General features: G+C 50.5%; 6 protein-coding genes across 6 annotated transcripts; 3 read left to right on the top strand and 3 right to left on the bottom strand.

Moving 5' to 3' along the window:
- Positions 1–604: 604 nt before the first annotated feature.
- GUITHDRAFT_63367 (hypothetical protein) lies at positions 605–2,213 on the bottom strand (the record flags this gene model as incomplete). Its single annotated transcript, XM_005841565.1, has 13 exons — positions 605–766; positions 818–866; positions 1,006–1,095; positions 1,141–1,208; positions 1,257–1,337; positions 1,384–1,464; positions 1,508–1,557; positions 1,615–1,635; positions 1,690–1,750; positions 1,796–1,859; positions 1,883–1,995; positions 2,044–2,100; positions 2,160–2,213. Coding segments are annotated over 13 exons (951 nt in total), but the record flags the coding sequence as incomplete, so codon positions are not given.
- A 5,029-nt stretch (positions 2,214–7,242) lies between these two features.
- Positions 7,243–8,767, bottom strand: GUITHDRAFT_100118 (hypothetical protein; the record flags this gene model as incomplete). Its single annotated transcript, XM_005841566.1, has 8 exons — positions 7,243–7,314; positions 7,509–7,548; positions 7,600–7,778; positions 7,822–7,982; positions 8,033–8,198; positions 8,255–8,344; positions 8,392–8,495; positions 8,704–8,767. The coding sequence occupies 8 exons, from the start codon at positions 8,765–8,767 to the stop codon at positions 7,243–7,245; spliced, it is 876 nt and encodes a 291-aa protein (XP_005841623.1).
- Positions 8,768–10,365: 1,598 nt separating this feature from the next.
- GUITHDRAFT_150073 (hypothetical protein) lies at positions 10,366–11,223 on the top strand. The gene is made up of 7 exons (XM_005841567.1): positions 10,366–10,386; positions 10,433–10,486; positions 10,536–10,595; positions 10,649–10,709; positions 10,756–10,808; positions 10,939–11,004; positions 11,054–11,223. Exons 1-7 carry the CDS (start codon positions 10,378–10,380, stop codon positions 11,090–11,092), a joined length of 342 nt encoding a protein of 113 aa, XP_005841624.1. The 5' UTR covers positions 10,366–10,377; the 3' UTR covers positions 11,093–11,223.
- A 475-nt stretch (positions 11,224–11,698) lies between these two features.
- Positions 11,699–14,015, top strand: GUITHDRAFT_159147 (hypothetical protein; the record flags this gene model as incomplete). Its single annotated transcript, XM_005841568.1, has 10 exons — positions 11,699–11,813; positions 12,056–12,123; positions 12,190–12,771; positions 12,819–12,962; positions 13,018–13,071; positions 13,121–13,256; positions 13,364–13,401; positions 13,452–13,592; positions 13,692–13,808; positions 13,887–14,015. The coding sequence occupies exons 1-10, from the start codon at positions 11,723–11,725 to the stop codon at positions 14,013–14,015; spliced, it is 1,500 nt and encodes a 499-aa protein (XP_005841625.1). The 5' UTR covers positions 11,699–11,722.
- A 3,425-nt stretch (positions 14,016–17,440) lies between these two features.
- On the top strand, positions 17,441–18,606 carry GUITHDRAFT_100121 (hypothetical protein; the record flags this gene model as incomplete). The annotated part of the gene is made up of 3 exons (XM_005841569.1): positions 17,441–18,163; positions 18,214–18,265; positions 18,317–18,606. The coding sequence occupies 3 exons, from the start codon at positions 17,441–17,443 to the stop codon at positions 18,604–18,606; spliced, it is 1,065 nt and encodes a 354-aa protein (XP_005841626.1).
- Positions 18,607–18,636: 30 nt separating this feature from the next.
- Positions 18,637–20,646, bottom strand: GUITHDRAFT_150074 (hypothetical protein). Its single transcript, XM_005841570.1, has 9 exons — positions 19,926–20,646; positions 19,711–19,873; positions 19,503–19,568; positions 19,414–19,455; positions 19,246–19,259; positions 19,078–19,176; positions 18,960–19,026; positions 18,866–18,907; positions 18,637–18,817 (listed from the first exon to the last, which is right to left on the bottom strand). The coding sequence occupies exons 1-9, from the start codon at positions 20,636–20,638 to the stop codon at positions 18,689–18,691; spliced, it is 1,335 nt and encodes a 444-aa protein (XP_005841627.1). The 5' UTR covers positions 20,639–20,646; the 3' UTR covers positions 18,637–18,688.
- Positions 20,647–20,884: the final 238 nt, after the last annotated feature.

Consider the following 20,884-nt stretch of genomic DNA (forward strand, 5'->3'; position numbering starts at 1 on the left):
AAAGAGAGAAGACGGTTGAAGGATAGAGGAGGGCAAGGCACGATGGAGAGATGCAGTAGCGATGGAATGTGAGAACTGACAGTGGAGGAGAGGGAGGAGGGGCAGGAGAGGAGGAGTAGGAGAGGAGGGGCAGGAGAGGAGGGGCAGGAGAGGAGGGGCAGGAGAGGAGGGGCAGGAGAGGAGGGGCAGGAGAGGAGGGACAGGAGTTAAGGAGGCCCAACAGCTATGACGCTGTCGTAGCCATTTCCGAAAGATTTCAACGAAACAGGAAGATGTAGGGGTAGGGGTGGGTACCCCGCCTCATCCACTTTCTGTCAGAATCACTCAATGGACCAGGTCATGGAACAGGTTCAGTTGACAACTGGAGGGGTAGTGGAGGATGCCGTGGGAAAGTGTTTCAACGAAGATAGACAGCTTTTTAAAATGTCTGTTTGGGAGGGAGGAGTCACGGAGGGGGAGCAGCAGCAGTGAAGTGAGGTAGAGGAAGTCACTGATCAGCATTTCAATCACATACTGGCAGCATCTCAATCACATCACTTCGATACCTTCACATGGCTACCATCAAGTGATGTTTATTGTAGTTATCCTTACATTCACCTCGCAATCAGTAGACCTTCGTCTCCTCCGATTCCGTCGAAACAGAATCACTCCTAGAGCTCCCAGAACTACGATCAAGTTCGACCAGCTTCTGTTTGAAAATCTCCAGCTCGCCAGCAGCCATTTTGTAGGGCGAGAAGTTAAGGTCAGGGAAAGATCTTTCTCGGACCTGAGGAACAAAAACTAGATCAGGTCCTTACACCACAAGCTGCCCAAGGACCTCTCGTCGGAACTCCTTCAGAGCCTCGTTGATTGTGACTCCGACCGAGCTGGGTAAGGTGAGGTGAGGTTTCGAAGAGAGCAGCGGCATTTTGATGAAGAGGGCTCGATATCAGGTCATGAGGTTCGAAACAAGAAGACGGGGTGGGGAAATGCTAAGAGGAGGATGGGAAATTAGATGATTGTCACCTGAATTGTTTGCAAAACTTTGGAGTCACTTTGGCATGGTGAGGGTGCTGCATCATGCCTAGCAGGTCATGATAGACCAGCACTTGACCACTGCAGACTTTCTTTCATTCTCGTTTCAGGTCATACATGTCTGACCTTGTGTGCATCCCAGCGCCGATTCCTATCGTTGGGACTGAGATTCTTTCTGTCACCTCCTTTGCCACCTGGACACGCGCCTGTTACATCAACTAACTCAGACTCAAGATGAGTACCTCGGCTGGCACACATTCTAGTACAATGGCAAACACTCCGGCGTTCACCAGTTGTCGGGCTTGTTCAATCAGCGATACTGCCTGTTTCTCTCTTTCATGGACCTGAATTTCTTCATTTCCCTATCACCTGCTGAGCATGTTTGCCTTGGGCGCGAAACCCTCCAAGTGTTGAATAGCTCTGTGGAGTCAACCCGATATGCCCCATCACCTGTTTTATGTTACCCTGGGCTCTCGAAGAAGCCATCTCTTACTGCGATCCCCCCATTGACGAGCGTTTCAACTGTCCGAAGTCTTGCCGCATCTATAGAGCAATGGCAGGTCAGTTCCACACTGCGACGGCGCATTGAGAGAGCAGCACCAGCGCCCTCGAGTTTGATAGCTTCCATGCCACCCTCCTGTCAAATAGCATAAGATCGCTTCAGGGTGTAGCAACAAGTGAGAGTAGCTGCCTTCAAGAGCCTGTAGGCATTCCTCTGAGCTTCCTGTGCGCTGATCTACAAACAATAAGATCGGCCTCGTCATTCGCACTCTTGTTGTACCTCATAGCTTCCAAAGGGAAGGTCCCCTACCAACAACGGTCTTTTGCAGCCCCTTGAAACAGCTCTACCAGCAAGATCAATCATAACAGTTTTGAGGCATAAGTGTGATTCCTGCAGTGATGCAATATTTCGTCAAATGTAACAGGCAGTGTTGTATCATAGCCTAGGACAACCATTCCCAGGGAATCGCCCACCAAGACCTTCAACAGTACATCATCAAATATTCAAACGTACTTTTGATTGCATACCACGTCAATTCCTGCAAGGTCAACATGGACAGCTGAAGGAAAATCGTACGCTGTCGCCTACATGAGGTGATTGTCACATTAAGACCTTTTGTCGCAAAAGGTCCACGAGTGCTCACCATCGTAATGGGAATCTTCTTTGAGTACATCTTCTTCAGCTCTACGATTGTAATGTCTGCAAAGCGTCTTACAGAATTTCCCTCAAAATCTTTTCACGACTGGAATGCTCTTCGCTGGCACTTGTTGCTTCTCCTTTGGTTGGACGAGCGATGTAATTCTCTGGAGCACCCATGATGGCAGGCCCTGCAGCCAAGGGATTCCCCTTAGAGAAATATGACACCAGGTAATACAGCATCTCCACTTTGATCAGTATTTACACTCGTTTGCTTGTTTGCACCAGACCCCATGAGCTTTCGCACCATAGCCCTGAGTTCTTCTTCATTCATTGCATCGATGTCTTTCGTGGATGTCCTACCATTCAAACATAGGTTTCGATGCTATGGCAAACAAACATCACCAACCCTTGAAACCTTCTTGTTGTACAATTGATGAGCAGTCTGGACGATCTCTCAGCTTTCCTATTCGCCTTGTCAAGACTGTCCCCACAACATTCTTCAAGGAAGAACCTCCATATTGATGACGTCTGTCCCCAATGCAACTTGGAGAGCAGCATACTAGGACGTAATGCTGTACAACACGTCATGCTACACATGGTTGGCGTGCAAGCAAATCTTACCTCTCGACAGATTTCTCAAATGAAATGAGCTCACCATTAGAGCAAAAGAGTCTAGTTCTGCTCAGGGACAATTCAAGGTCTAGAAATGGACGTTTGTTAGCAAGTTGAAAGGATATTGAGCTGGCCTGACTGACTGACTGACTGACTGACTGACTGACTGACTGACTGACTGACTGACTGACTGACTGACTGACTTGACTGACTTGACTGACTTGACTGACTTGACTGACTGACTGACTGACTGACTGACTGACTGACTGACTGACTGACTTGCTGTCTGACTTGCTGCGGCAGCCCCCATTCCATTTCTTATGGAGAGGCGCATCTAGCATGTGAAATTGAAAGCAGTTTGCTCATTGTTTAAGTTTGAATTTACATTGACAAATATCAAAAACATTTTGAATACTCATACCGTCATGGAGATGCTACCCCACCCTGATGTTGCATAACAAGTTGCCTCTAGAAGAGGGGGTGAAAGGGTATACTTTTTCACCCCTCACAGAGACCTATCAAAAGTGGCTCAAGTTGGGGGTAATGACCAAGAAGGGGTAGGGGTACTGTCCTAGACCAGGGGTGGGTCTCCGTCAGAGCAATTTTGAGTTGGGTGCGCCGTTGCTGCAGGACATGGCCTAGAAGACAGGCAGTGCGATGATGAGGAAAGACCGTGAGAGCCGAGACGATGAACAGAACAGAAGGACGAGGAGAACAAGAGGACGAGGAGAACAACAAGACCGTTGGAGAATAAGAGGATTATAAGGATTATGAGGACCAGGAGATGATTCAGTGAAGAGGACGAGGAGGATGAAGATGACGAGGAGGGTGAGCCTGCCTGCCCTCAGTGGGTGAGAAGGATGAGCCTCCGATTATGGCTACAGAGAGTCGTGGATGTCGGCGAGGGGGTCGAGGCGGTAGAGGACCGTAGGCGGATCAAGAGGATTGCGATTCACTATGTCAGTGAGAAAGCGCCAGAGCTGTTACTATCAGCTGCAGAAGATGCTATAGCATGCAATGAGGATGGGACCATTGCAAAATTGAATGCTGTTTGACGGGACTAACAAGGGCATGCTGCAGGCAGCGAGTTGACTTCTTCCTTGACTAGTCCGTCATGAGGATCGACGAGCAAGACTCTCAAAGGACCATGGATGTCTTACAACGGCCCAAGGAGCTGATCAGCGAAGTCATCTCGGCCTTCAGACAGGGAGAAAGCGTGAACTACGTGTCAGGTCATATGCACAGACTTCGCAATCCGAGTGTAAGCATCTGCAACAGGGCCAAGAACAACAGTCGGGATAGTGTTGAACGGAGTTATGATAGACTTCATGGTGATTGGAGGAATGAGTCGGGTCCTTGTATGATGACTGTGTTTGAAGATTCCTGGTGGCCCTGCTAGTCAGAATGAAAACTTGGAGCCCAAGGTTCACCGAAGGTATGAAACGGCCAAGTCGTGCTGAGATGTCACTTGCAGGATGAGATTGTTGAGGTTGATTCTGTGGCGGCTACTCCGGACAATGTCACCTCCCTACTTCGAGGATCAGATGAAGTTGGAACTCTCGTAAGAGGAGCTGTGTTTGGAAGGAGAGCATGAGACGTATCACGTGCAGGTTGAGATCAAGTTGAGGAAGCAGGAGACTTCGGAACTTGTCAATGTCATACTCAGCCGGATGTCGCTAGCCCACGTTCATCACATGCAGGTGATGTCTTCAGGCCAGAAAGCTTTGGCGTGATGAAAACTTTCACTCAGGTTTACAATGAATTGTTCGAGCAACTGAGATCGGTGAGCAAACGATATCCAGAAGTCGCAGACTTTGTTCGACGCGTCGGTATGAAAGTGAAGGAGATCGATTTCTATCACAACCAAGTCGAAGAAGAACTTCGTGGAAAGATCATGTCTTCGACCAAGCAACTGCAGAAGGTGCTGGACCTCTTGCGCGAATCTGAGTCGTCGAGCACACGTGGGTCAAAGTATTTGGATTCGAGTCAAGAAATGCAGAGGGTCATTGCGCATCTCCAGAATCAGTTGAGGAACTCAGAGATCGCTCAGAATCAACTGCGAGCTCAGCTAGCTCGGGCCGAGCAGAAGAAGAAGTTGTCATCTGGAAGCAGTGAATCCTCTGCCATCTTGAACAACACGCGCACCACTGCAGACTCCCACATGTTCTCCCGGCTAGACGAGATTCGGTCTGCTAGGAAAGATCATTACATCCTCATGGAAAACGAGATTGAAGAGCTCAGCGTCAAGTTGCGGGAATCTCAGAATGAGCTCGAGATCATGAGCAGCGAGAAAGACGAACTGCTGGGCCGAGAGAAGTACTACAAGAGTCAGATCCAGACCTTGACCAAGGAACTGGATTCGAAGCAGCAAGAGCTTTCTCGAGCTACGAATGAAGTGTTCAAGCTACACCCGTACAAAGATGCCATGAGCGATGCCTCTCTGGTCAAGAAGCAGCTGAATGAAGCTGAAGGCTTGTTGGAAAAGGCCTTGGAGAGGGAGGCGAACATAGAGATCGAGTATCACGACGTCAACGAGAGATTTAGTCAAGCTCAGAGAGATGCGAGGATGAAGCAGTCGAGCCTTGAGGACGAAATCTCGCGGTTGAAATCTCAGCTGGAAGAAAACAACATCTACACGGAGAAGATGCACGCGGATCTCGAAATCTTGAGACGCAAGAAAGATTCCCTGGAGGAGAAGATCGTGACACTGGAGCGAGAGTTTGACAAGAAGAGTCAGACGCACCTAGAGGTCGAGAGCGACCTCACCAAGCAATGGAGCTCAGCGAAAGAACAAGTCCAGGTCCTGCACGCCAAACTAAAACATGCCCATGATCAGCTCAACGATGCCTTGGCCTCGGAGCTGAGGCTGAAAAGCATGCTCGACGAGTCTCACGCCATGGCTGAGAAATTGCAGCAGGCGCAGCAGCAGATGGAGAAGGAATACCTGGCCAGGATCAAATCTCTGGAGGAACAGCTGTGCAGAGTCCAGGAACAGATCAGCGAGTTCCAGAGACGAGAATACGAGACGAACGAGCGAGAATGCAAGCTCATGTCGATGCTGGGTAGCCTCGAAGAAGAGTTCAGGAGCTGCCAGAAGTGTCTTCGGGAAAGTGAGCTTCAGAGCCAAGAGAATAACTCAAAGAGACACGAGTATCAAGCCATGGTTGAGAGGCAACGGGTTGAAAGCGCCACGAGAGAGGAAGAGTCGTCCAGGAGAATTCAAGATCTCAAGGGTGAAATCAGGGAGCAGCAAGCGAGGTGCCTGTATGCGTTGCCTCGTCCTCCCCTCATCATGTGTGCTGCTTGCAGGACGCTGGAAGCTGAGAACAAGATACAAAACCTGGAGACAGAGCTGCTCGACCTGACCATGAAGCTGAAAGTCAAAGCAGCACAGGTGACTTTCATCCATGTCAAGTGCGAAACTCGCACCGCTCACGGGCTCCCGTCAGGCCTCTGAGCTTGAAGAGAAAACGTACGAGCTGGAGAAATTGCTGCACAGGGGCGAAGAGACCAGCAGGAGGCAGCGAGACGACTTCATCCTCAACTCACAAGCTCGCACTTGGCAACTTGACGCGTTGAAGAAGAGGATACAGGTCATTCTGCACTCATTGCTACCGCCCATGCTGACCTCATCGAAATAGAACTTCTCCGAGAAGGAAATGCAAGCAAGCGCGCGGGAGCACGAGCTGCTCAAGACTCTTGAGAAGAGTCAGACTAGCCTTCTGCGAGCAGAGAGCAGCAACGTACACTCAGAGCTTGAGGGCAGGCAGCAGGTGATCTCGACGTCGGCAGGCTGTGACGTGTCGATCTGAACAGAAGTTTTTGCAGACTGAGATGCTGAAGATGAAGATCAGGTCCCTGGAAGAGAAGCTGGCAGCATGTGAGAAGGACAACGAGAACCTGGAGCGCATCATCAACCTGCCAGCTGAGGAGCTCGCGAGTCAGACGCTCGAGAGAAGTTTTGCCGTCAAGCGAGCCCTCGGGATTAAGGATGCCAACAGCTCACGGCGAGCTGGAAACGACTACTCCAGCTTGGAAGGAGCCTCGTCTAGGGCAGGGAACCCAGTCTCCTTCAACAAGGATGACAGCGCTCCTCCCCAGTCCAGCGATCCTGCGCACAGTGACGGCCGATCAGCGACGCTGGAGGACAGGAAATCTGGCATGGGATTGCGAGAGGATCAAAGTCAAGGTCCTGACGGTAAGAGCTCGGCACGGCTGAGCCCCCCCGGCCTTGTGAAAGGAACTTCTTCGATCTCTCCTCTTGCCCAGCAGGTCATCACTGCCTTGTCCACAAACACCTACGTACCTTCCAGCCGCCAGAACGCGAACGGCAAGACGTTCAGACCCTCATCGTCCAACCCCGTGGACATGGACGAGAACTATCTTATTTGAATGTTGACATGTTTGAAATAAACAACATAGTGTGATCTGCTGATGTTTGTTTTTGTCATCTTGTATAAAAAGAGACATCATCGCTATCTTAGCTGAGTCAGCGCCATCCGTGCTGCTGCTTCTGACGGTGTCATGTTGGGCCTGGTAACTTTTGCCTGACGGCAAGTCAGGAATGCAAGGAAAGTCGCAAGTTGCCACTGACTCTGGGGAGGGAAGCTGCCAGCCGCTGGTGGACCGCACTGTACGGTATGCGCTTACAAGGTGACAAGAAGGAGTGAAGATGCAGGTCAGGCACAACTTGCCTGCTGATTTCTGATCCTTCATCAGCTAGGATGCCGCCTGCCAGAACCATCGTGAACGTCTCTGAGTCAGACGACGAGCAGGAGAGCCTGCGCGTTCGACCATCATGTTGAGAAGAGCGAGGAGGAGGAGGGGAGAACCTTGCTGCAACTGTCTCTGCAAGTTCGCAGATGTCTTGCGCCGTCTGCTCCAGGATCTGAGACGCCACAGAGCAGCCATGCTCTCTCTTGGCCTTGACCACAAGTGGTGCAAGGGAAGCAACTTCGTCCCAGCTCGCAAACTTCGCAGGGACATCGGTCCCCTTCCCGTACGCGATCTCCTGCTGCTCCTTCAGGTCGAGTACAACAGGAGGCAAACAAGACCAGCAGCCCATCTGCACTTGGCACCTTATACTTGTCAAGGATCATGCCGAGCAACTCAGTCGTCGGGCCCCTCCCGTCGCTTGCTCGCACAGCTGCTCTCAGCGCAGCAGCCCCCATGCTGTACCCGTTGCCACTGTCTCCCAGCAGCGGGCCCATCCCTCCTGCATCCTCAGACATCATCGACTTGCCGGACAGCCTCCTGAAACCTCACCAACTCTCACTCGTTGCGATCCTCCCTGGGAGATTCCAAGACCAATGCTCCCTGTGCCGCTGATGACTACGATGCCCTCCATCCTCCCTCCCGTTCCACTACACAAAGCAATCACTGAGTCATTCTCCACTATGGCCTTGCACGAAGGAAACTTAGACGCGCAGATCTGTCATGGCGTGTCAACTGACCAGCCCAAATCGCTCAGACAAGCAATTGAGATACCGAAAGCCAGAAATCCACATCACTGGGTGTATCACAACCTGACATTCCGAGAACGATGCACTGAACATCTTTCATATCAGCATTTCCAGCCTGATGCGTGTCAATTCTTGACACCATGGGTCATGTAGACATGTAACCTTCAAGCTGTCCTGGACTGCAGCGACGAGGGACATCGTGGCTTGATCCTTTCCCACACTATTCTTGTTTGTGCTGCCTGAAGTAGCCTTTCCAACTATTTGCCCTGCATTGGAAACTCAAATCCATACAAGCATTTCATCTCCCCTGCTCTTCCCTGCTCTGCTCTACCCGAATGAACTTCCCGACTCCTCCCCTTGCCCCCCATCCCCTTGCCTTGCCTCCTCTCAATTCTCCCTTCCTCTACTCTCCCCTGCCCTCCTCTTCGTCCCTTGTCAGTCACCTCATCGTGTTTCACCTCCTCGCTTTCTCACCTTCCCCGTCCATGACCGTCGCCTCCGTCTTCGTTGCCCCTCCATCTACCCCGATAACCAGCATTTTCCTCGAAAAGCACCAGTTGAGGCGGGTCCGGTGAAAGTGCTTTTGACCTGCGGGCCTGAGAGGAGATGTGGTTCAGATTTGAATAGCGAAGGGCGGGAAGATGGCGACGAAGCGGGAGGGGACGGGAAGGGTGGGACAAGTGGAGAGGGAGGAGGAGGTGAAGGGCATGCAGGAAGATAGCTGAGAGAAAGGGGAGGAGAGATATGAGGACGGAGGATCTCGAGACTGGATGAAGATGCAGGTGATGGGAAAGTTGTTGTCAGAACAGGCGCATCGGGCTGCCGTGGACGAAAGGAAGATGAGAACCTTGAAAATCACAGTTTCAGTGCATAGGAAAAGCTCAATGACTTAGAACAAGCACTAGAGAACCACCTGATGTTGAATCACGGCAAACACTCAAAATCAAGCATATCAAAGACCTCGCATTTGTATTTCAATTTAGAGGCAGTGTGTCAACAGGGAAGAGTTTCCTAGTGAGCAGTTCATTGAAAGAATAGCAGAGGCAAAAATGCAGTGCTTTATGAGAATGAGTGGAAGATGATGAAGGATGTTTCACATTTCATTCAAACTTTTTCAGACCGTTGGCGTCTTCTCCAAAGCAGTCAGAGATTGTTTTCCGGGTACTTCTTTCGTACAAGATCAAACATACATGTGACATTCACAATCTGTCAGCATGACGGACAACGCAAATACAGGTGAATCCCTGCTAATTCAAGGTATAGATCACTTCCCATTTTTGTGCGATGTCTTACGTATGTACGACAGATGGTAATCTGACATGCTCATTTCTGTAATAGCGTCAGCAATGTCACCAGCGCCAGGTGAACTTCATACGCATACTTTGGAATAGGAGATTTATTTGTTTTCGTTTTGTACAGGCGCGCAGAGAGGTGTCTATTGGAAAAGGAATGATAGCATGAGGCTGGTCCATCTGTTGATAGGTACAAAATCATTCCCTCCGGTAGAGAAGTCTCAGTTTTCAACAGACCCGGACCTCAAACCTGCCTTCCTCAACTTGGAGTCTCAAGCGCACCGAGGCTCCATGGAATCGGCATTACTTAACTTCAAGCAATTCTGGACGATGGTACTCGCGTCCTGTCGCCGATCTGTCTGACCCCCTCACAAGGCTGCCCAAAAGTTCAACGATGAGGAGTGGAGGCCTCCTCACCTCTTTCCCAACGACCCGCATCTCAGCCGGTGCAGATCTTTCACGCCATCCAAGAAGAGCAAAGAGGTTTTCTATGCAGCTCTTTATCATGGCAATTCATATGCACACTAGATCGAAGCCAACTATCTGCGTGAGAAATACAAAGCCCTTCGAAGACAGGTATCTTTCACGAAAAGTGGTTGAGGAATCTTACAAAAGAAACAATGCAGTTCAGTAGCAGTTTCAAGAAGTGGGAGGAGATCGGAAACAACAAGATTGAAAGCTTCTGGAAGTGCAGTGGAGCTGCTCCTGGAACCAGCGACGAAGGCTGTTGGTACATGTTCTTGGTGCTGTGGATTGGAAAGCACGAAGTATTCTGCATTCATTCCACCATTCATCGTGACACCCTGTTGTTCAGGATGTCCTTGCTGCCGTGTTGGACAAGGGCCCAGATCATCCCATGGGCTCGGTTGGACCTGTGACCAAAAATGGTTCTCACACTGACAACCTGGTAGAGTGGACTTTACAAATTCGAATCGGACGGATTGTTTCGTGGCGTCAAACGTCAGGTGCTTCCGAGTAGATTTCGGGAATCTTTGTGATTGATTTGATCTTCAGCGCTCGTACATGTACTTCGACGACCAAGATTTCTCGCACGAACTTCAACAAGAGCTGAGGGTCATGCCTGACGCTGGTTTGTTCCTGTTATGTATTGATTCTTTGTCCGACAGATAGAATCCATTTTCAAACAGCAGGCTGAAGTTTTGAAGTTTGCTGACCTTTGCTTTCGTGGTATGCCCTCGTTTGACCACTAGCACATCGTTGATGTTTCCTGCAGGCACCAACGAAGCTATCGATGAAGAGCAGCGCGCTTTTTGGAGGCAGCAAATGGTCCTCAACATACTCACTGTCCCGCCCTTTTTGTCTGCCTTGATATCTAAACCGTGACCACTAAGATGTCCCTTCCTTCTGCCCTTCTTTCCTTGTTCACTTCTCACATGACTTTGATCTTTTGACGCAGATCACTGCCCATGCTCAACTGAGCAGCGTGCAGGCGAAGCTTCCGCAGCCTCACTCTGCCCATCAGGTTGGCATTGTCCGACGACTAATGCTGATGACTTGACTGGGCCTTGCAGAACAATGCCGAGGGACACGATCACCTCGCCGTCATCTAATACAAGAGGCTTTTTGTTTTAACTTTCACTTGGAGTGTCAAGACCTTCGGGTTCCTTCCTGTGTGGACTAACAGAGCAGAGCGTTGGTACTTTAACTTGTGACTTAAATGCGTAATGAAAGCGATGAGACTACAACTGTGCTCAAGTTCCTAAGATTATGAGTCCCTGTCCGCCAGCTAGCAGATACGTACCCCTACCCTTCGAATGCAGATCCTGAAAGGGGGTAGTGGTGGAGGTCCATAGGGTGGCAGCTTGGGGGACTATGAGGGGTGGACGAGAACTTGGGCTTGGGGTGACAGTCTAATGTGTACCCCTACTTCAATAAGAAATTTTTAGATATTTGGGGGGTAGGGTGATCCTTGCAGGGAACTTAGGGATATAGCTGGGGTAGCTGTGGAGTGGAAGAGGGGGTGGGGTCATCAGCCTCCAGGTGGGTAGGGTCTGCAATGGCGAAGTTGACCTACAAATTTTAACAGCGGCATGCCGCTGTATTATGGGGGGGAGACTGGGGGGTAGGGGTACCCACAACCATGCTCGGGGGTTCGGTACCCCTAGAAAAGAATGTTCGGAAGGGGTAGGGTTATAGGAAAAGGGGGTCGGGTGGTAGAGGAGTGTGGAGATGGTGGCGGGATGAAAGCGGCCGGAGGCGGCGGAGGAGGAGAGCGATCGATAAGAATTCAGACCCTCCGTATGAAGATGAGGTTTGCTTCCCTTCGATCAGGTAAGAACATCATGGAGAAGATGTAACTCGACTTGTTGAGAGGAAGGAGAGGCAGAAATCTTTTGTCAGATCAACTTGATGTCAATCAGAGTAGTAGTGCGCGAGAGAATCTGTTTGTTGCGATGACTCAGAACATGATGTCTACATGTTTTCAATTGAAATGAGTTTTATAATCTTTATTCTTACTTTTGTCCTGACTGCAAGTTCATCCTGACTTGATGTTATTCTTTTCTTCATGACAGCACCGCGAGACCTATGGTATATTTACGTTCTCAAATTCCTTGAAAGCTATTCATATTTCTCCATGGCGGTAAGCTTGCTATCATTAGTTATCTTTACATCACGTCAGGAAAATAGGATGACGCTCTGTGTGCAGGTCGTCTGTACCATCTTCCTATCGGATGAATTCGGCTTGAACGATGCGCAAGCAGGGTTCGCGTATGGTTTAATGGGCACCTTCTCGTCAGTGTATGGGTTTGTGATTGGATTTGTGGTGGACAAGATTGGAATTCGAAGATCTCTTCTCTTGGGATGCTCCCTGTCCCTCATTGGACGTTGTACCCTCACCTTCTGTCAATCACCTATATTGCTCGCAGTCATAATGTACATATTTCTCCCCGCCGGCCATTGCTTGTGCATACCTGTCATGACGCTAGCAATCAAAGGATACACCACTTCCAAGAACAGAGGGTTTGCATACGGCATCTTCTACGGGATCATGAACGCTGGAATTTTGGTATCGGGACTGGTTGTGGATTTTTTCAACATGAAATACCCTCGAGCAAGCATGAAGTACGCTTTGAACGGCACATCAACAGCTCATACATTTGATGCTGATGGTTGGAACTTGACGGCTAATCGTTGCGTTTTTGCTACTGGGACCATGTCAACAGCTGTTATGCTCTTTGTATCCTTCTTCTTTGTGGAGAACAAAGGGTCGAGTAGATTTTCCTCACAGGTAATGAGACCGATGTTTGTGTCCTTGTATCTGAGAGGAATGAACAGGATTTCAACGATGATTCCAATGCAAAGCTGTTGCCCTCCACAGATGACTCCTGGTCAAACTCATGCACGAGGAAAAGTCTGTGCGAAGATCTGAAGGAGATCGGCACTGATTCTTCCTTTTGGCGATTTCTGGGGTTCACAGCAGTGAGTTGCAAAACTCTTGCTTTCATTTACTACGTGGGTGACATTGTCAACTCAGATTATGATTAACTTGCGCTCTTTGTTTCGTCACCTCGATGCAACGCTGCCAAAGGTTTCAGCCAGCAATTTGGTGCGTGTAGCACTGACATCTCTTGGTGCAGTACATGATGAGAGAATTCGGCGATCAAGTGGCAAAAGGCAGCATCTACGCACTGAATCCGTTAACGATCATCTTCCTTGTCCCGATCGTTTCAGCTGTCACGACCAACATTGACAATTTCGAAGCAATCCAGATCGGTCTTCATCTCCGACTGATATATTCTCCTTTTTTGAATTTTGTCCTTGTAGGCGCCTACTTGTCTGCTTTCTCCGTTTTCTTCTTGCCTTCAACACATCGCTAACAGCATGTGCTCTCTTTGTCTTCATCCTTTCTTTCGGAGAGGTCTGACCCGCTATTGCATGAAAACCCTGTTCACCTGTCTTACTCAACAGGCCCTGTGGTCCCCCAGACTTTATGATTATACAGTATCAGTGGCACCAAAGGGGAAGGAAGGAGCGTTCATGGCGCTGGGAAATGCTCCTCTCTTCTTCTCAACGATGCCAGTGGGACTCCTCTCGGGCTATCTCCTTCAGGTCGATCTCCTCTGACCGATTCCTCCTCGTCCTTCACCTGCTCTCTTTCCTCACCCTCTCCCCTGCTACATATGTTTCTCATGCCTCTGTGATCCTCAGGTCTTCTGTCCTGCACAGGGTCCCCGACGAAGCAAGGAGATGTGGTTTGTCATCGGACTGATCACGCTTTCGAGCCCGATCCTCCTGACGATCACCAAGAAGTGGATACGGGAACCCGTGCGACAGACGAAGCTGCGAGAGGTGTCTTGTGTCTCCTGCGTAGAGCATCTTCCCTGACTCGTCGGCTGATTGCAGGAGCATGAAAACGAGCTCGTGGAATTGCACGTGAATGGAAATCAATCGAACCATTCAAGTCAGCCGGAGAACGAGACTCAGTTGCTCAAGTCAAGGGGAACGTCTGGTGATAACGCAGGGTCGTCGTAGAGCTCCCTGTGGTCATGGCAAATTATTCTTTACTGTGATGAGTGCTAGTTTGGCTATTGTACATTCGAAGTGGTCAGACCTCCGCATAGAGCAATCTGAACAGCTGCAAGAGGGTGTGGGCAACGGAAAGAGCAAGAGCAATGTGCTGCAGTATCTGTGAGGCTAGTGTAAGGTGGAGATACGCCTGGATTCAGTTTCTCGGCAGTGTATGTTGGGTTCAGTCCGATTCGGCGACGATGCCAGTCTCTTGAGCAGTCTCAGCAGCAGATGGTAAAGGTGGGACACTTGTGAGCGACTTGTAAGGCTGTCGGTGGAAACAGGAGAAGGAAGATCCTGCCGCCCGCGATCTATGCTGTGGATTCGAAATCCTTTGCGAAGATCTGCTGTAAACTAGTGAGTACAAGTTCGAAACGATAGTGATCTGTTGTTACTGGTTCTTAAAGTGTCAAATTTGGCATTCTCGTTTGTCGCCGCCATGAACAAGGTCATCTCTAACGTCTGCGCATTCTCTCGTTCTTTGGCCTACGAGGAAGTGTCACGTGACGAACATCGCCTGCTCGTCCTCCTTTCTCACCCATGCCTTGTCTGCTCGGATGTCTGCGATCCCGCACGGACGCCCATGCGTGCGCTCGAAGTTTGACGCTCGTTTGCCCAGACGCACCCGCAAGATCTCGAGAGATTTCTTCATCTTCATCTCTACTGTATGGTCTGTGTGGTCCATCCTGGTCATCGAAGTGAGAAAGGGACGAACGTAAAATGGCTGTTTGTCTTGTTTGCTTCTTGCCTGACTAGCGTCTGGTATCCTTCCATCTTGTATCGCTGCCAGTCTTACAGAAATCCATATATCAATTAAGATTTCTATGCTGTTTTCCCATTCATCTGTGATTTTACCTCTTGTAGAACTCTCATTTCACCATGCCTTGCCTTCTTTCTCCTTATTCCTCGTTGCTACTCTCTCTCTCTCTCTCTCTCTCTCTCTCTCTCTCTCTCTCTCTCTCTCTCTCTCTCTCTCTCTCTCTCTCTCTCTCACGTCCTAAAGGACCATGTACCACTCCTACTCATGCACCTTGCCTCGTCCTCGTCCTCGTCCTCGTCCTGCTCCCCTCTCCTTGCTGGATCCCTTATCCCTCCGATACCGTACGGCCTCGTACTCTGGACTGCCCGACTCTTTCCCCACCCCACCCCCAATCGGGAGGTACAGGTGGGGTTCTCCGAAGAGGCCCGCCTTGGTTAGCTCCTTCATGTCACGGTACTGACCAGTTAAGCCCAACATGTGTAGATGAGAGGTACAGAAGACAAGGAAGGTGAAGAAGAAGCCAAGTATGACAAGATCACGACGACAACAGTCAGGAGATGTCAAGAGAGCAGACATGCTCAGGACAAACATGATGAAAACATAAATGAAGCATATGAATGAAGAAGACCCATGAAGAAGATGGATGAAGAACGATAAGCCAAGGATGGTGATAGCAAGGGCGAAGGACGAAGGTGGACAGCATAGAAGAACACAACGAGAGCATGGCGTTACATCACAAGGCGTCACATCACAAGATGATGCTGAAGACAAGCTTTCATACACTTGCAACCGTTGAAGGAGCGCAACGACTTGACGTCATCAAGATATGCTGATCGTCAAGCTATTATAATATCTTCCTATTTCATGAACTTGTGTGTTATGTGTTTGTGTGAATTTGTCTGCAACATCTTACTTGGCTGAATGTATCATGAAATCACATGTGTTGTTTTCAAGATTGATATTCGTAGATCATGAAATGATTTAGCACGACTTGTAACAACCCGGATAAGTTCTTGAAGACGGTGAGAAGTTCAGGGTAATGTGTCTCATCAGCGGACGAAGCTCAGGGGGCCTGATGGTCAGAACTTAGATCGGGACTTAGGAAATCGATCAGAGGACACGTAGGGGCGCAGTGTGCATTGAGGGTGGACGCAAGGATGTGAGGGTAGGAGGTTGCTGTAAATAAAGGAAGAATTGGCGGTGTTGAGTGATCAATCTGAGAGTCTAAGTTGGAGTGTCAGAAGGTTGTACAACTCGACGTGAACTCAGCTTCCGAGTCCAGCTGGACTGTGAGGATGGGTTCAGATCGTAGGTTCCAAGGCAGAGTACTTGCAAGCTGCTCAGGTGCCCGCGCGAGTACGAAACTTGGCCACAGGGGCTTCTTCTGATCGCGCTTCTGTACTTTCATGATATCTGGAGGAGGCATGCCAGGTGCTGGGGGAGGAACCTATGAAGAGTCGGAAAGCGAGATGAGAAGCAGCTGCTGCTGCTGCAGAAGGAGAACTTCGGAATGAGAAGCAGCTGCAGCTTCAGTTGAAGGAGAATGAGAAGCAGGTGCAGCGGCTTCAGTTGAAGGAGAATGAGAAGCAGCTGCAGCTGCAGTTGAAGGAGAATGAGAAGCAGCTCAGTGCAGCTACAGCAGTTGAAACGGGATAATAGGGATTTTTCCAATTACAACAAGCGCCAACTGTCCACTTGATGATTTTGTGAGTGGAGTATATTTTGGCACAGTGACTCGAAGGAAAGAAACGAAATTCCAACTCAACAAAGCTCGTGTCTGACCTGCTTGAAGGATACTGCTGTGTGAGAAGCGAACACACAGGACACGAGGGAGGCAAATGAGTGAACATAAGAACATCGGAGATGTAATCCCATGACTCAAAGGTGTGTGTTTTGATTGATGATTGAAAGCGGCAGGATGATTGTCACGTGCAAACACAGGTCTGGTTGAGACGCTGTTTATGAAGGCTTTACGGTCGGCAAGGATAAGGTGGTCCAATCCGCGGTAGTAGAGGTGCCGCAGAGGGACTCGAACCTGATTAAGCGAGGGCTGATCTCCACGAGTGACATGAATCAGCTCCTGTAAGACCAATAAAGCCTTCAGACGAGCAGTATGGGAAGAGACTGGGCTACTAGAGGACGTCTTCAACGAGCCGCAGTATGGGAAGAGACCGGGCTACTAGAGGACGTCTTCAACGAGCAGTATGGGAAGAGACCGGGCTACTAGAGGACGTCTTCAACGAGCAGTATGGGAAGAGACTGGGCTACTAGAGGACGTCTTCAACGAGCAGTATGGGAAGAGACCGGGCTACTAGAGGACGTCTTCAACGAGCAGTATGGGAAGAGACCGGGCGCGGCTACTAGAGGACGTCATCAGAGGAGAAGAGATTTTTCTCAGTGATGAGACTCCGGTTTGCCTTGGGCCCGCCCCGGAGTCTGGAACGATTGGGAGATGCTGGGGGAGATGGCTGAGGGAATGAGGATGGCCGCGCTGATGGCTGGCTTGTGCTCCTGCTCCTGCTCCTTCATCGGAGTGACCCAACCTAGATGGCCTCTGACCTCAGCAGGCTCAGCTCCTTCCCCCTCATTCATGTCCTCTCGATCCTCCGCTGCTGCTGCTCGTCTCTGTATGCAGAACATACAAGATGGGGGGCCGAGGGTGCGCGCAGCGACGTGGAGCACGCGTGAGTTTGACAGCTGGATGGACCTGCTCGGCATCTCAAGATGTGTGCAAGTCGACAACATTGACGGATGTGGTAGGGGGCTGAGGGCAACAAGAGACTTGCTCCCCGATGAGGTCGCGTTGAAGGTACCATCGGAACTTCTGCTATCAGACCAAACGGTGCTACATCACTCGAACTACGAAGATATGCAAGAGGGAATGTCATGGAGCTCAAGACTAGCTCTGGGCCTTCTGAACGAGAAGTCGAGGGGAGACAGGTCTGTACATCGTGACTACATTGGAATGCTTCCTGCCCCGCCACGAGTGCTGAGCAGGTGGAAGGAGGACGAGCTGGTGGAGCTGCAGAACAGAACCCTTGAGGGAGAGACGGATATGATATACTTCTGGAGGCACGAGAACTGGGAGGATACCATCACGTCGGCAGAAAGAGTTTTGACGGGCTCTGAGTTCGACTCGTTCCGGCAGAGGATTTCGCAGCAAGACTTCCTCGACGCTCATGACCTGGTTTGCTCGCGAGCGATCAAGTTGGAGACGGCAAGAGGGGTGGAGCGATTCTTGGTTCCTGTCTTTGACTTGGCCAACCATTCGCCGAGGGGCGGAAGGTATGCCATGGACGAGGATGGGAACGTGTGCCTGATCACTGGCATTGAAGTCACGCGGGGAGCAGAGGTAAGGGGATGACGCTAAAGGTGCATGCTTGCACGGTAATGAGGGCACAGGTCTGCTTGGACTACGGAGGGAGGACGAATGATCAGTTCCTCCTGCACTACGGTTTCGTTCCCCATCGAAACCCCTCCGACAGGGTCAAGGTGCTCCTGCCAGGTCACTTGTCTCCCGCTTGTCTCCGCACTAATGCCACCCGAGTAGACGGATCGCAACATCACATCTCCTGGCTTGACCTCGGGGAGCCTCTCCACAAGAACGTGCGCGAGGCTGCTGAAGCCCTGCTCCAGACGATGCCGACGTCGGTTGAGGAGGATCTCAATCTGCTCGAGGAGGAGGCGGGCGAGCAGGCCTTGGCACTGCAATATCGGATCGGGAAGAAGCAGCTGCTGCGAGCCATTGCCGGGAAACAGGAAGCGTTTGACTGGTTTCTTGAGGGATTGTTCTGAGCAGCTTCGTGTTGGCATGGCATGCGAGGTCGAGTGACTCGTCTGTTTAATGTCAAACACCCGAGACATGAGAGAAGGTTCTTCAAGGGCTCTGGATGTCCTCAGCCGGCATGCCGTTTCCGTTGGTGTAACCCTCGCTTCGCTGCTGCTGAATGGCCTGATTGACCTCGTCGATAGTCTCGCTAGAAGGAGCTTCGTTGGACTCCATCACCTGATCTAGTTGTCACCCTCCTGCGTTATTAGAGCGTTCAGACATCACCGATTCGGGCATCATGGCATCAACACCGATGGCCTTGTTCACCTGGCAAGCAAGAGTTCAGATCCAGCATCGACAGTCATCTTGCAAACCACACCTCGATAGCATGATCCTCCTCTGGGCCCACTCCGTACTCAGCAAGCTTCTGCTCCTTCTGGAAGTACCTACGAAGACCAATCAGTCCCAGCGGAGGTAGCAGACAGGAGAAGCTCTACTTTGCGATGTCCTTGCGAGCAGCAGCGTCACTCAGGCCGTGCTTCTCCGAGACTTGCTTCAGAGAGCCCTTAGGCGCCTTCTCTAGCAACGGGCTTCGGCTGCAAGAGAAACCAATCAGACAGGCATTACAAAGATTGCAATGTAAACAAATTGAGCTAAAAGTGCACCTGGACTGACAATCCTTATCATTCGCAACACAATCCGATTTGTCGACGTTCACCAAGGGAGTATCCACAGTTCCGTCAGATCGCATAAAGAGGGGAGTGTCTAACTCCACATCTGTACAGACCTGCTCCCCAAATTAGGTTTCCTTTCCTAATCTACTGCGACATCACCTTGCCAATGCATTCTTTCTCGGGCTTCTTGTATTCGACCTCCTACACCAAGGTCAACAACCTCGATTAGATTTCGTCATGATTTGTACCGCAGCGAGCTTCTGCTGCTTGGCGAAGTAATGGCCGAGATCGGACTTAGCGTCAGCAGAAGAGTACTGATGAAGTAAAGTCACAAGGTCGAAGGCAGCACACTTGATTCAGCGGTTGCTTTGAGGAACCCAACATGAAAAGGAAGTTTCGGGATTCAAATATGCCGTCCTGAGACGTTTTTGAGGGGGCGTTTCAAGCAGATCTCACCATGTGCGAAGGCTTGCGAGCCTTGCCAGCAATCTTGGCCTGGGAGCTGAAATACTTGCTGAAGTCCTTGCTGGCCTGATTTGCCGTGATGCCATGGAGCTGTCCCTTGGCGACAGAAGGCTGGGGGATGGTATCCTTCAAATGATTGTTGTTGGCTCCATGCCTGTCTGAAGTCAATAATCTTCTTGCATCACCACCATATATCAGGTCCTCACCTGGTAGCAGCCAAGTGGTTGAAGTAGGAATTCAAGTCCTTGTTGCTCTCGCTGACCGTATAATGAGCTGGGGTCGCGGTCTGTCGGAGGGATTGTCTCCTGGACTTCTTCGACATGCTATTGAAGTATGCAAGGATCTCGCTGTCAGCCTTCTGTGCTGAGATCTTGTTCATCTTTCCCCTGTTAGTGTCCTTCAGCATGCCGTTGTTGAAGGCGTGCTTGGAGCTCGCGAGTTGCGACCAATACTTTCCCAAGTCAGATTTGGCTGTGCGAGCGGTGAATGAGTGGGCACGCTTGATAGAGGCCGATTCATCCTCTTTTGCATCCTGCTCAGAAAACCTGTTGAAGATTGCTTGCGTCTGAGCCTGAGCCTGGGCTGCTGAGATGCCGAACTTGGTTCCAGCGCGATCATGGAAATGAGATTTGGCGTGCATGACAGGCTTAATAGCAACCCTCTTCCTCATCGCGTCTTTCTGCTGAAGGGCAAAGTATGCATCAAAGTCGCGAGATGCTGCATTGGCTGACATCTTCCTCTGCTTCAACGACGACCCACTCTGGGACTTGTCAAACAGCGGCTGAACGCTAGTCTGGCAATCTGGATCAGTGTCCTTGTTACAGTCAGCATGGTTCACATCCACGAGAGGAGCGTCCATGCCATCAACGATCTCATCCCCGCATATTCCTCCCACGCACTTGGGGTTCGATCCTCGCATGGGCCGAGTGTCGCGGGCATCTCCTGCTGCGAGTTTTTGGGAGAGCGACACGTTTGCGCGCGAGGAGCCCAGGACGATGAGCCCAGAGATGCACACAATCGCTGCAACAACGAAGAGTGGAAGGAAGCTCAAGAAGGAGGAGGAGGAGGAGGAGGAGGGAGCGCGACGCGTCTTCCTCGTAGGAATCGCCGCCGTCCCATAGTGTGCCATGGCCGGATGGCTCTTCACACGGGGTTCAGTACCGGT

This window comes from Guillardia theta (genome assembly GCF_000315625.1).
Source record: "Guillardia theta CCMP2712 unplaced genomic scaffold GUITHscaffold_3, whole genome shotgun sequence".
In the NCBI taxonomy this organism is placed as follows: domain Eukaryota; class Cryptophyceae; order Pyrenomonadales; family Geminigeraceae; genus Guillardia; species Guillardia theta.

What these genes read in the sequence shown, in the direction of transcription:
- GUITHDRAFT_150073 (XM_005841567.1), top strand. An exon ending in TGCTGACCTTTGCTTTCGTG is followed by an intron (nt 10,710 to 10,755) that starts GTATGCCCTCGT and finishes TGTTTCCTGCAG; the next exon opens with GCACCAACGAAGCTATCGAT. An exon ending in AGCCTCACTCTGCCCATCAG is followed by an intron (nt 11,005 to 11,053) that starts GTTGGCATTGTC and finishes TGGGCCTTGCAG; the next exon opens with AACAATGCCGAGGGACACGA.
- GUITHDRAFT_150074 (XM_005841570.1), bottom strand. Translation starts at nt 20,638, where the DNA reads ATGCGAGGATCGAACCCCAAGTGCGTGGGAGGAATATGCGGGGATGAG. An exon ending in CTCGCAAGCCTTCGCACATG is followed by an intron (nt 19,569 to 19,710) that starts GTGAGATCTGCT and finishes TTACTTCATCAG; the next exon opens with TACTCTTCTGCTGACGCTAA. An exon ending in AGCAGCAGAAGCTCGCTGCG is followed by an intron (nt 19,456 to 19,502) that starts GTACAAATCATG and finishes ACCTTGGTGTAG; the next exon opens with GAGGTCGAATACAAGAAGCC.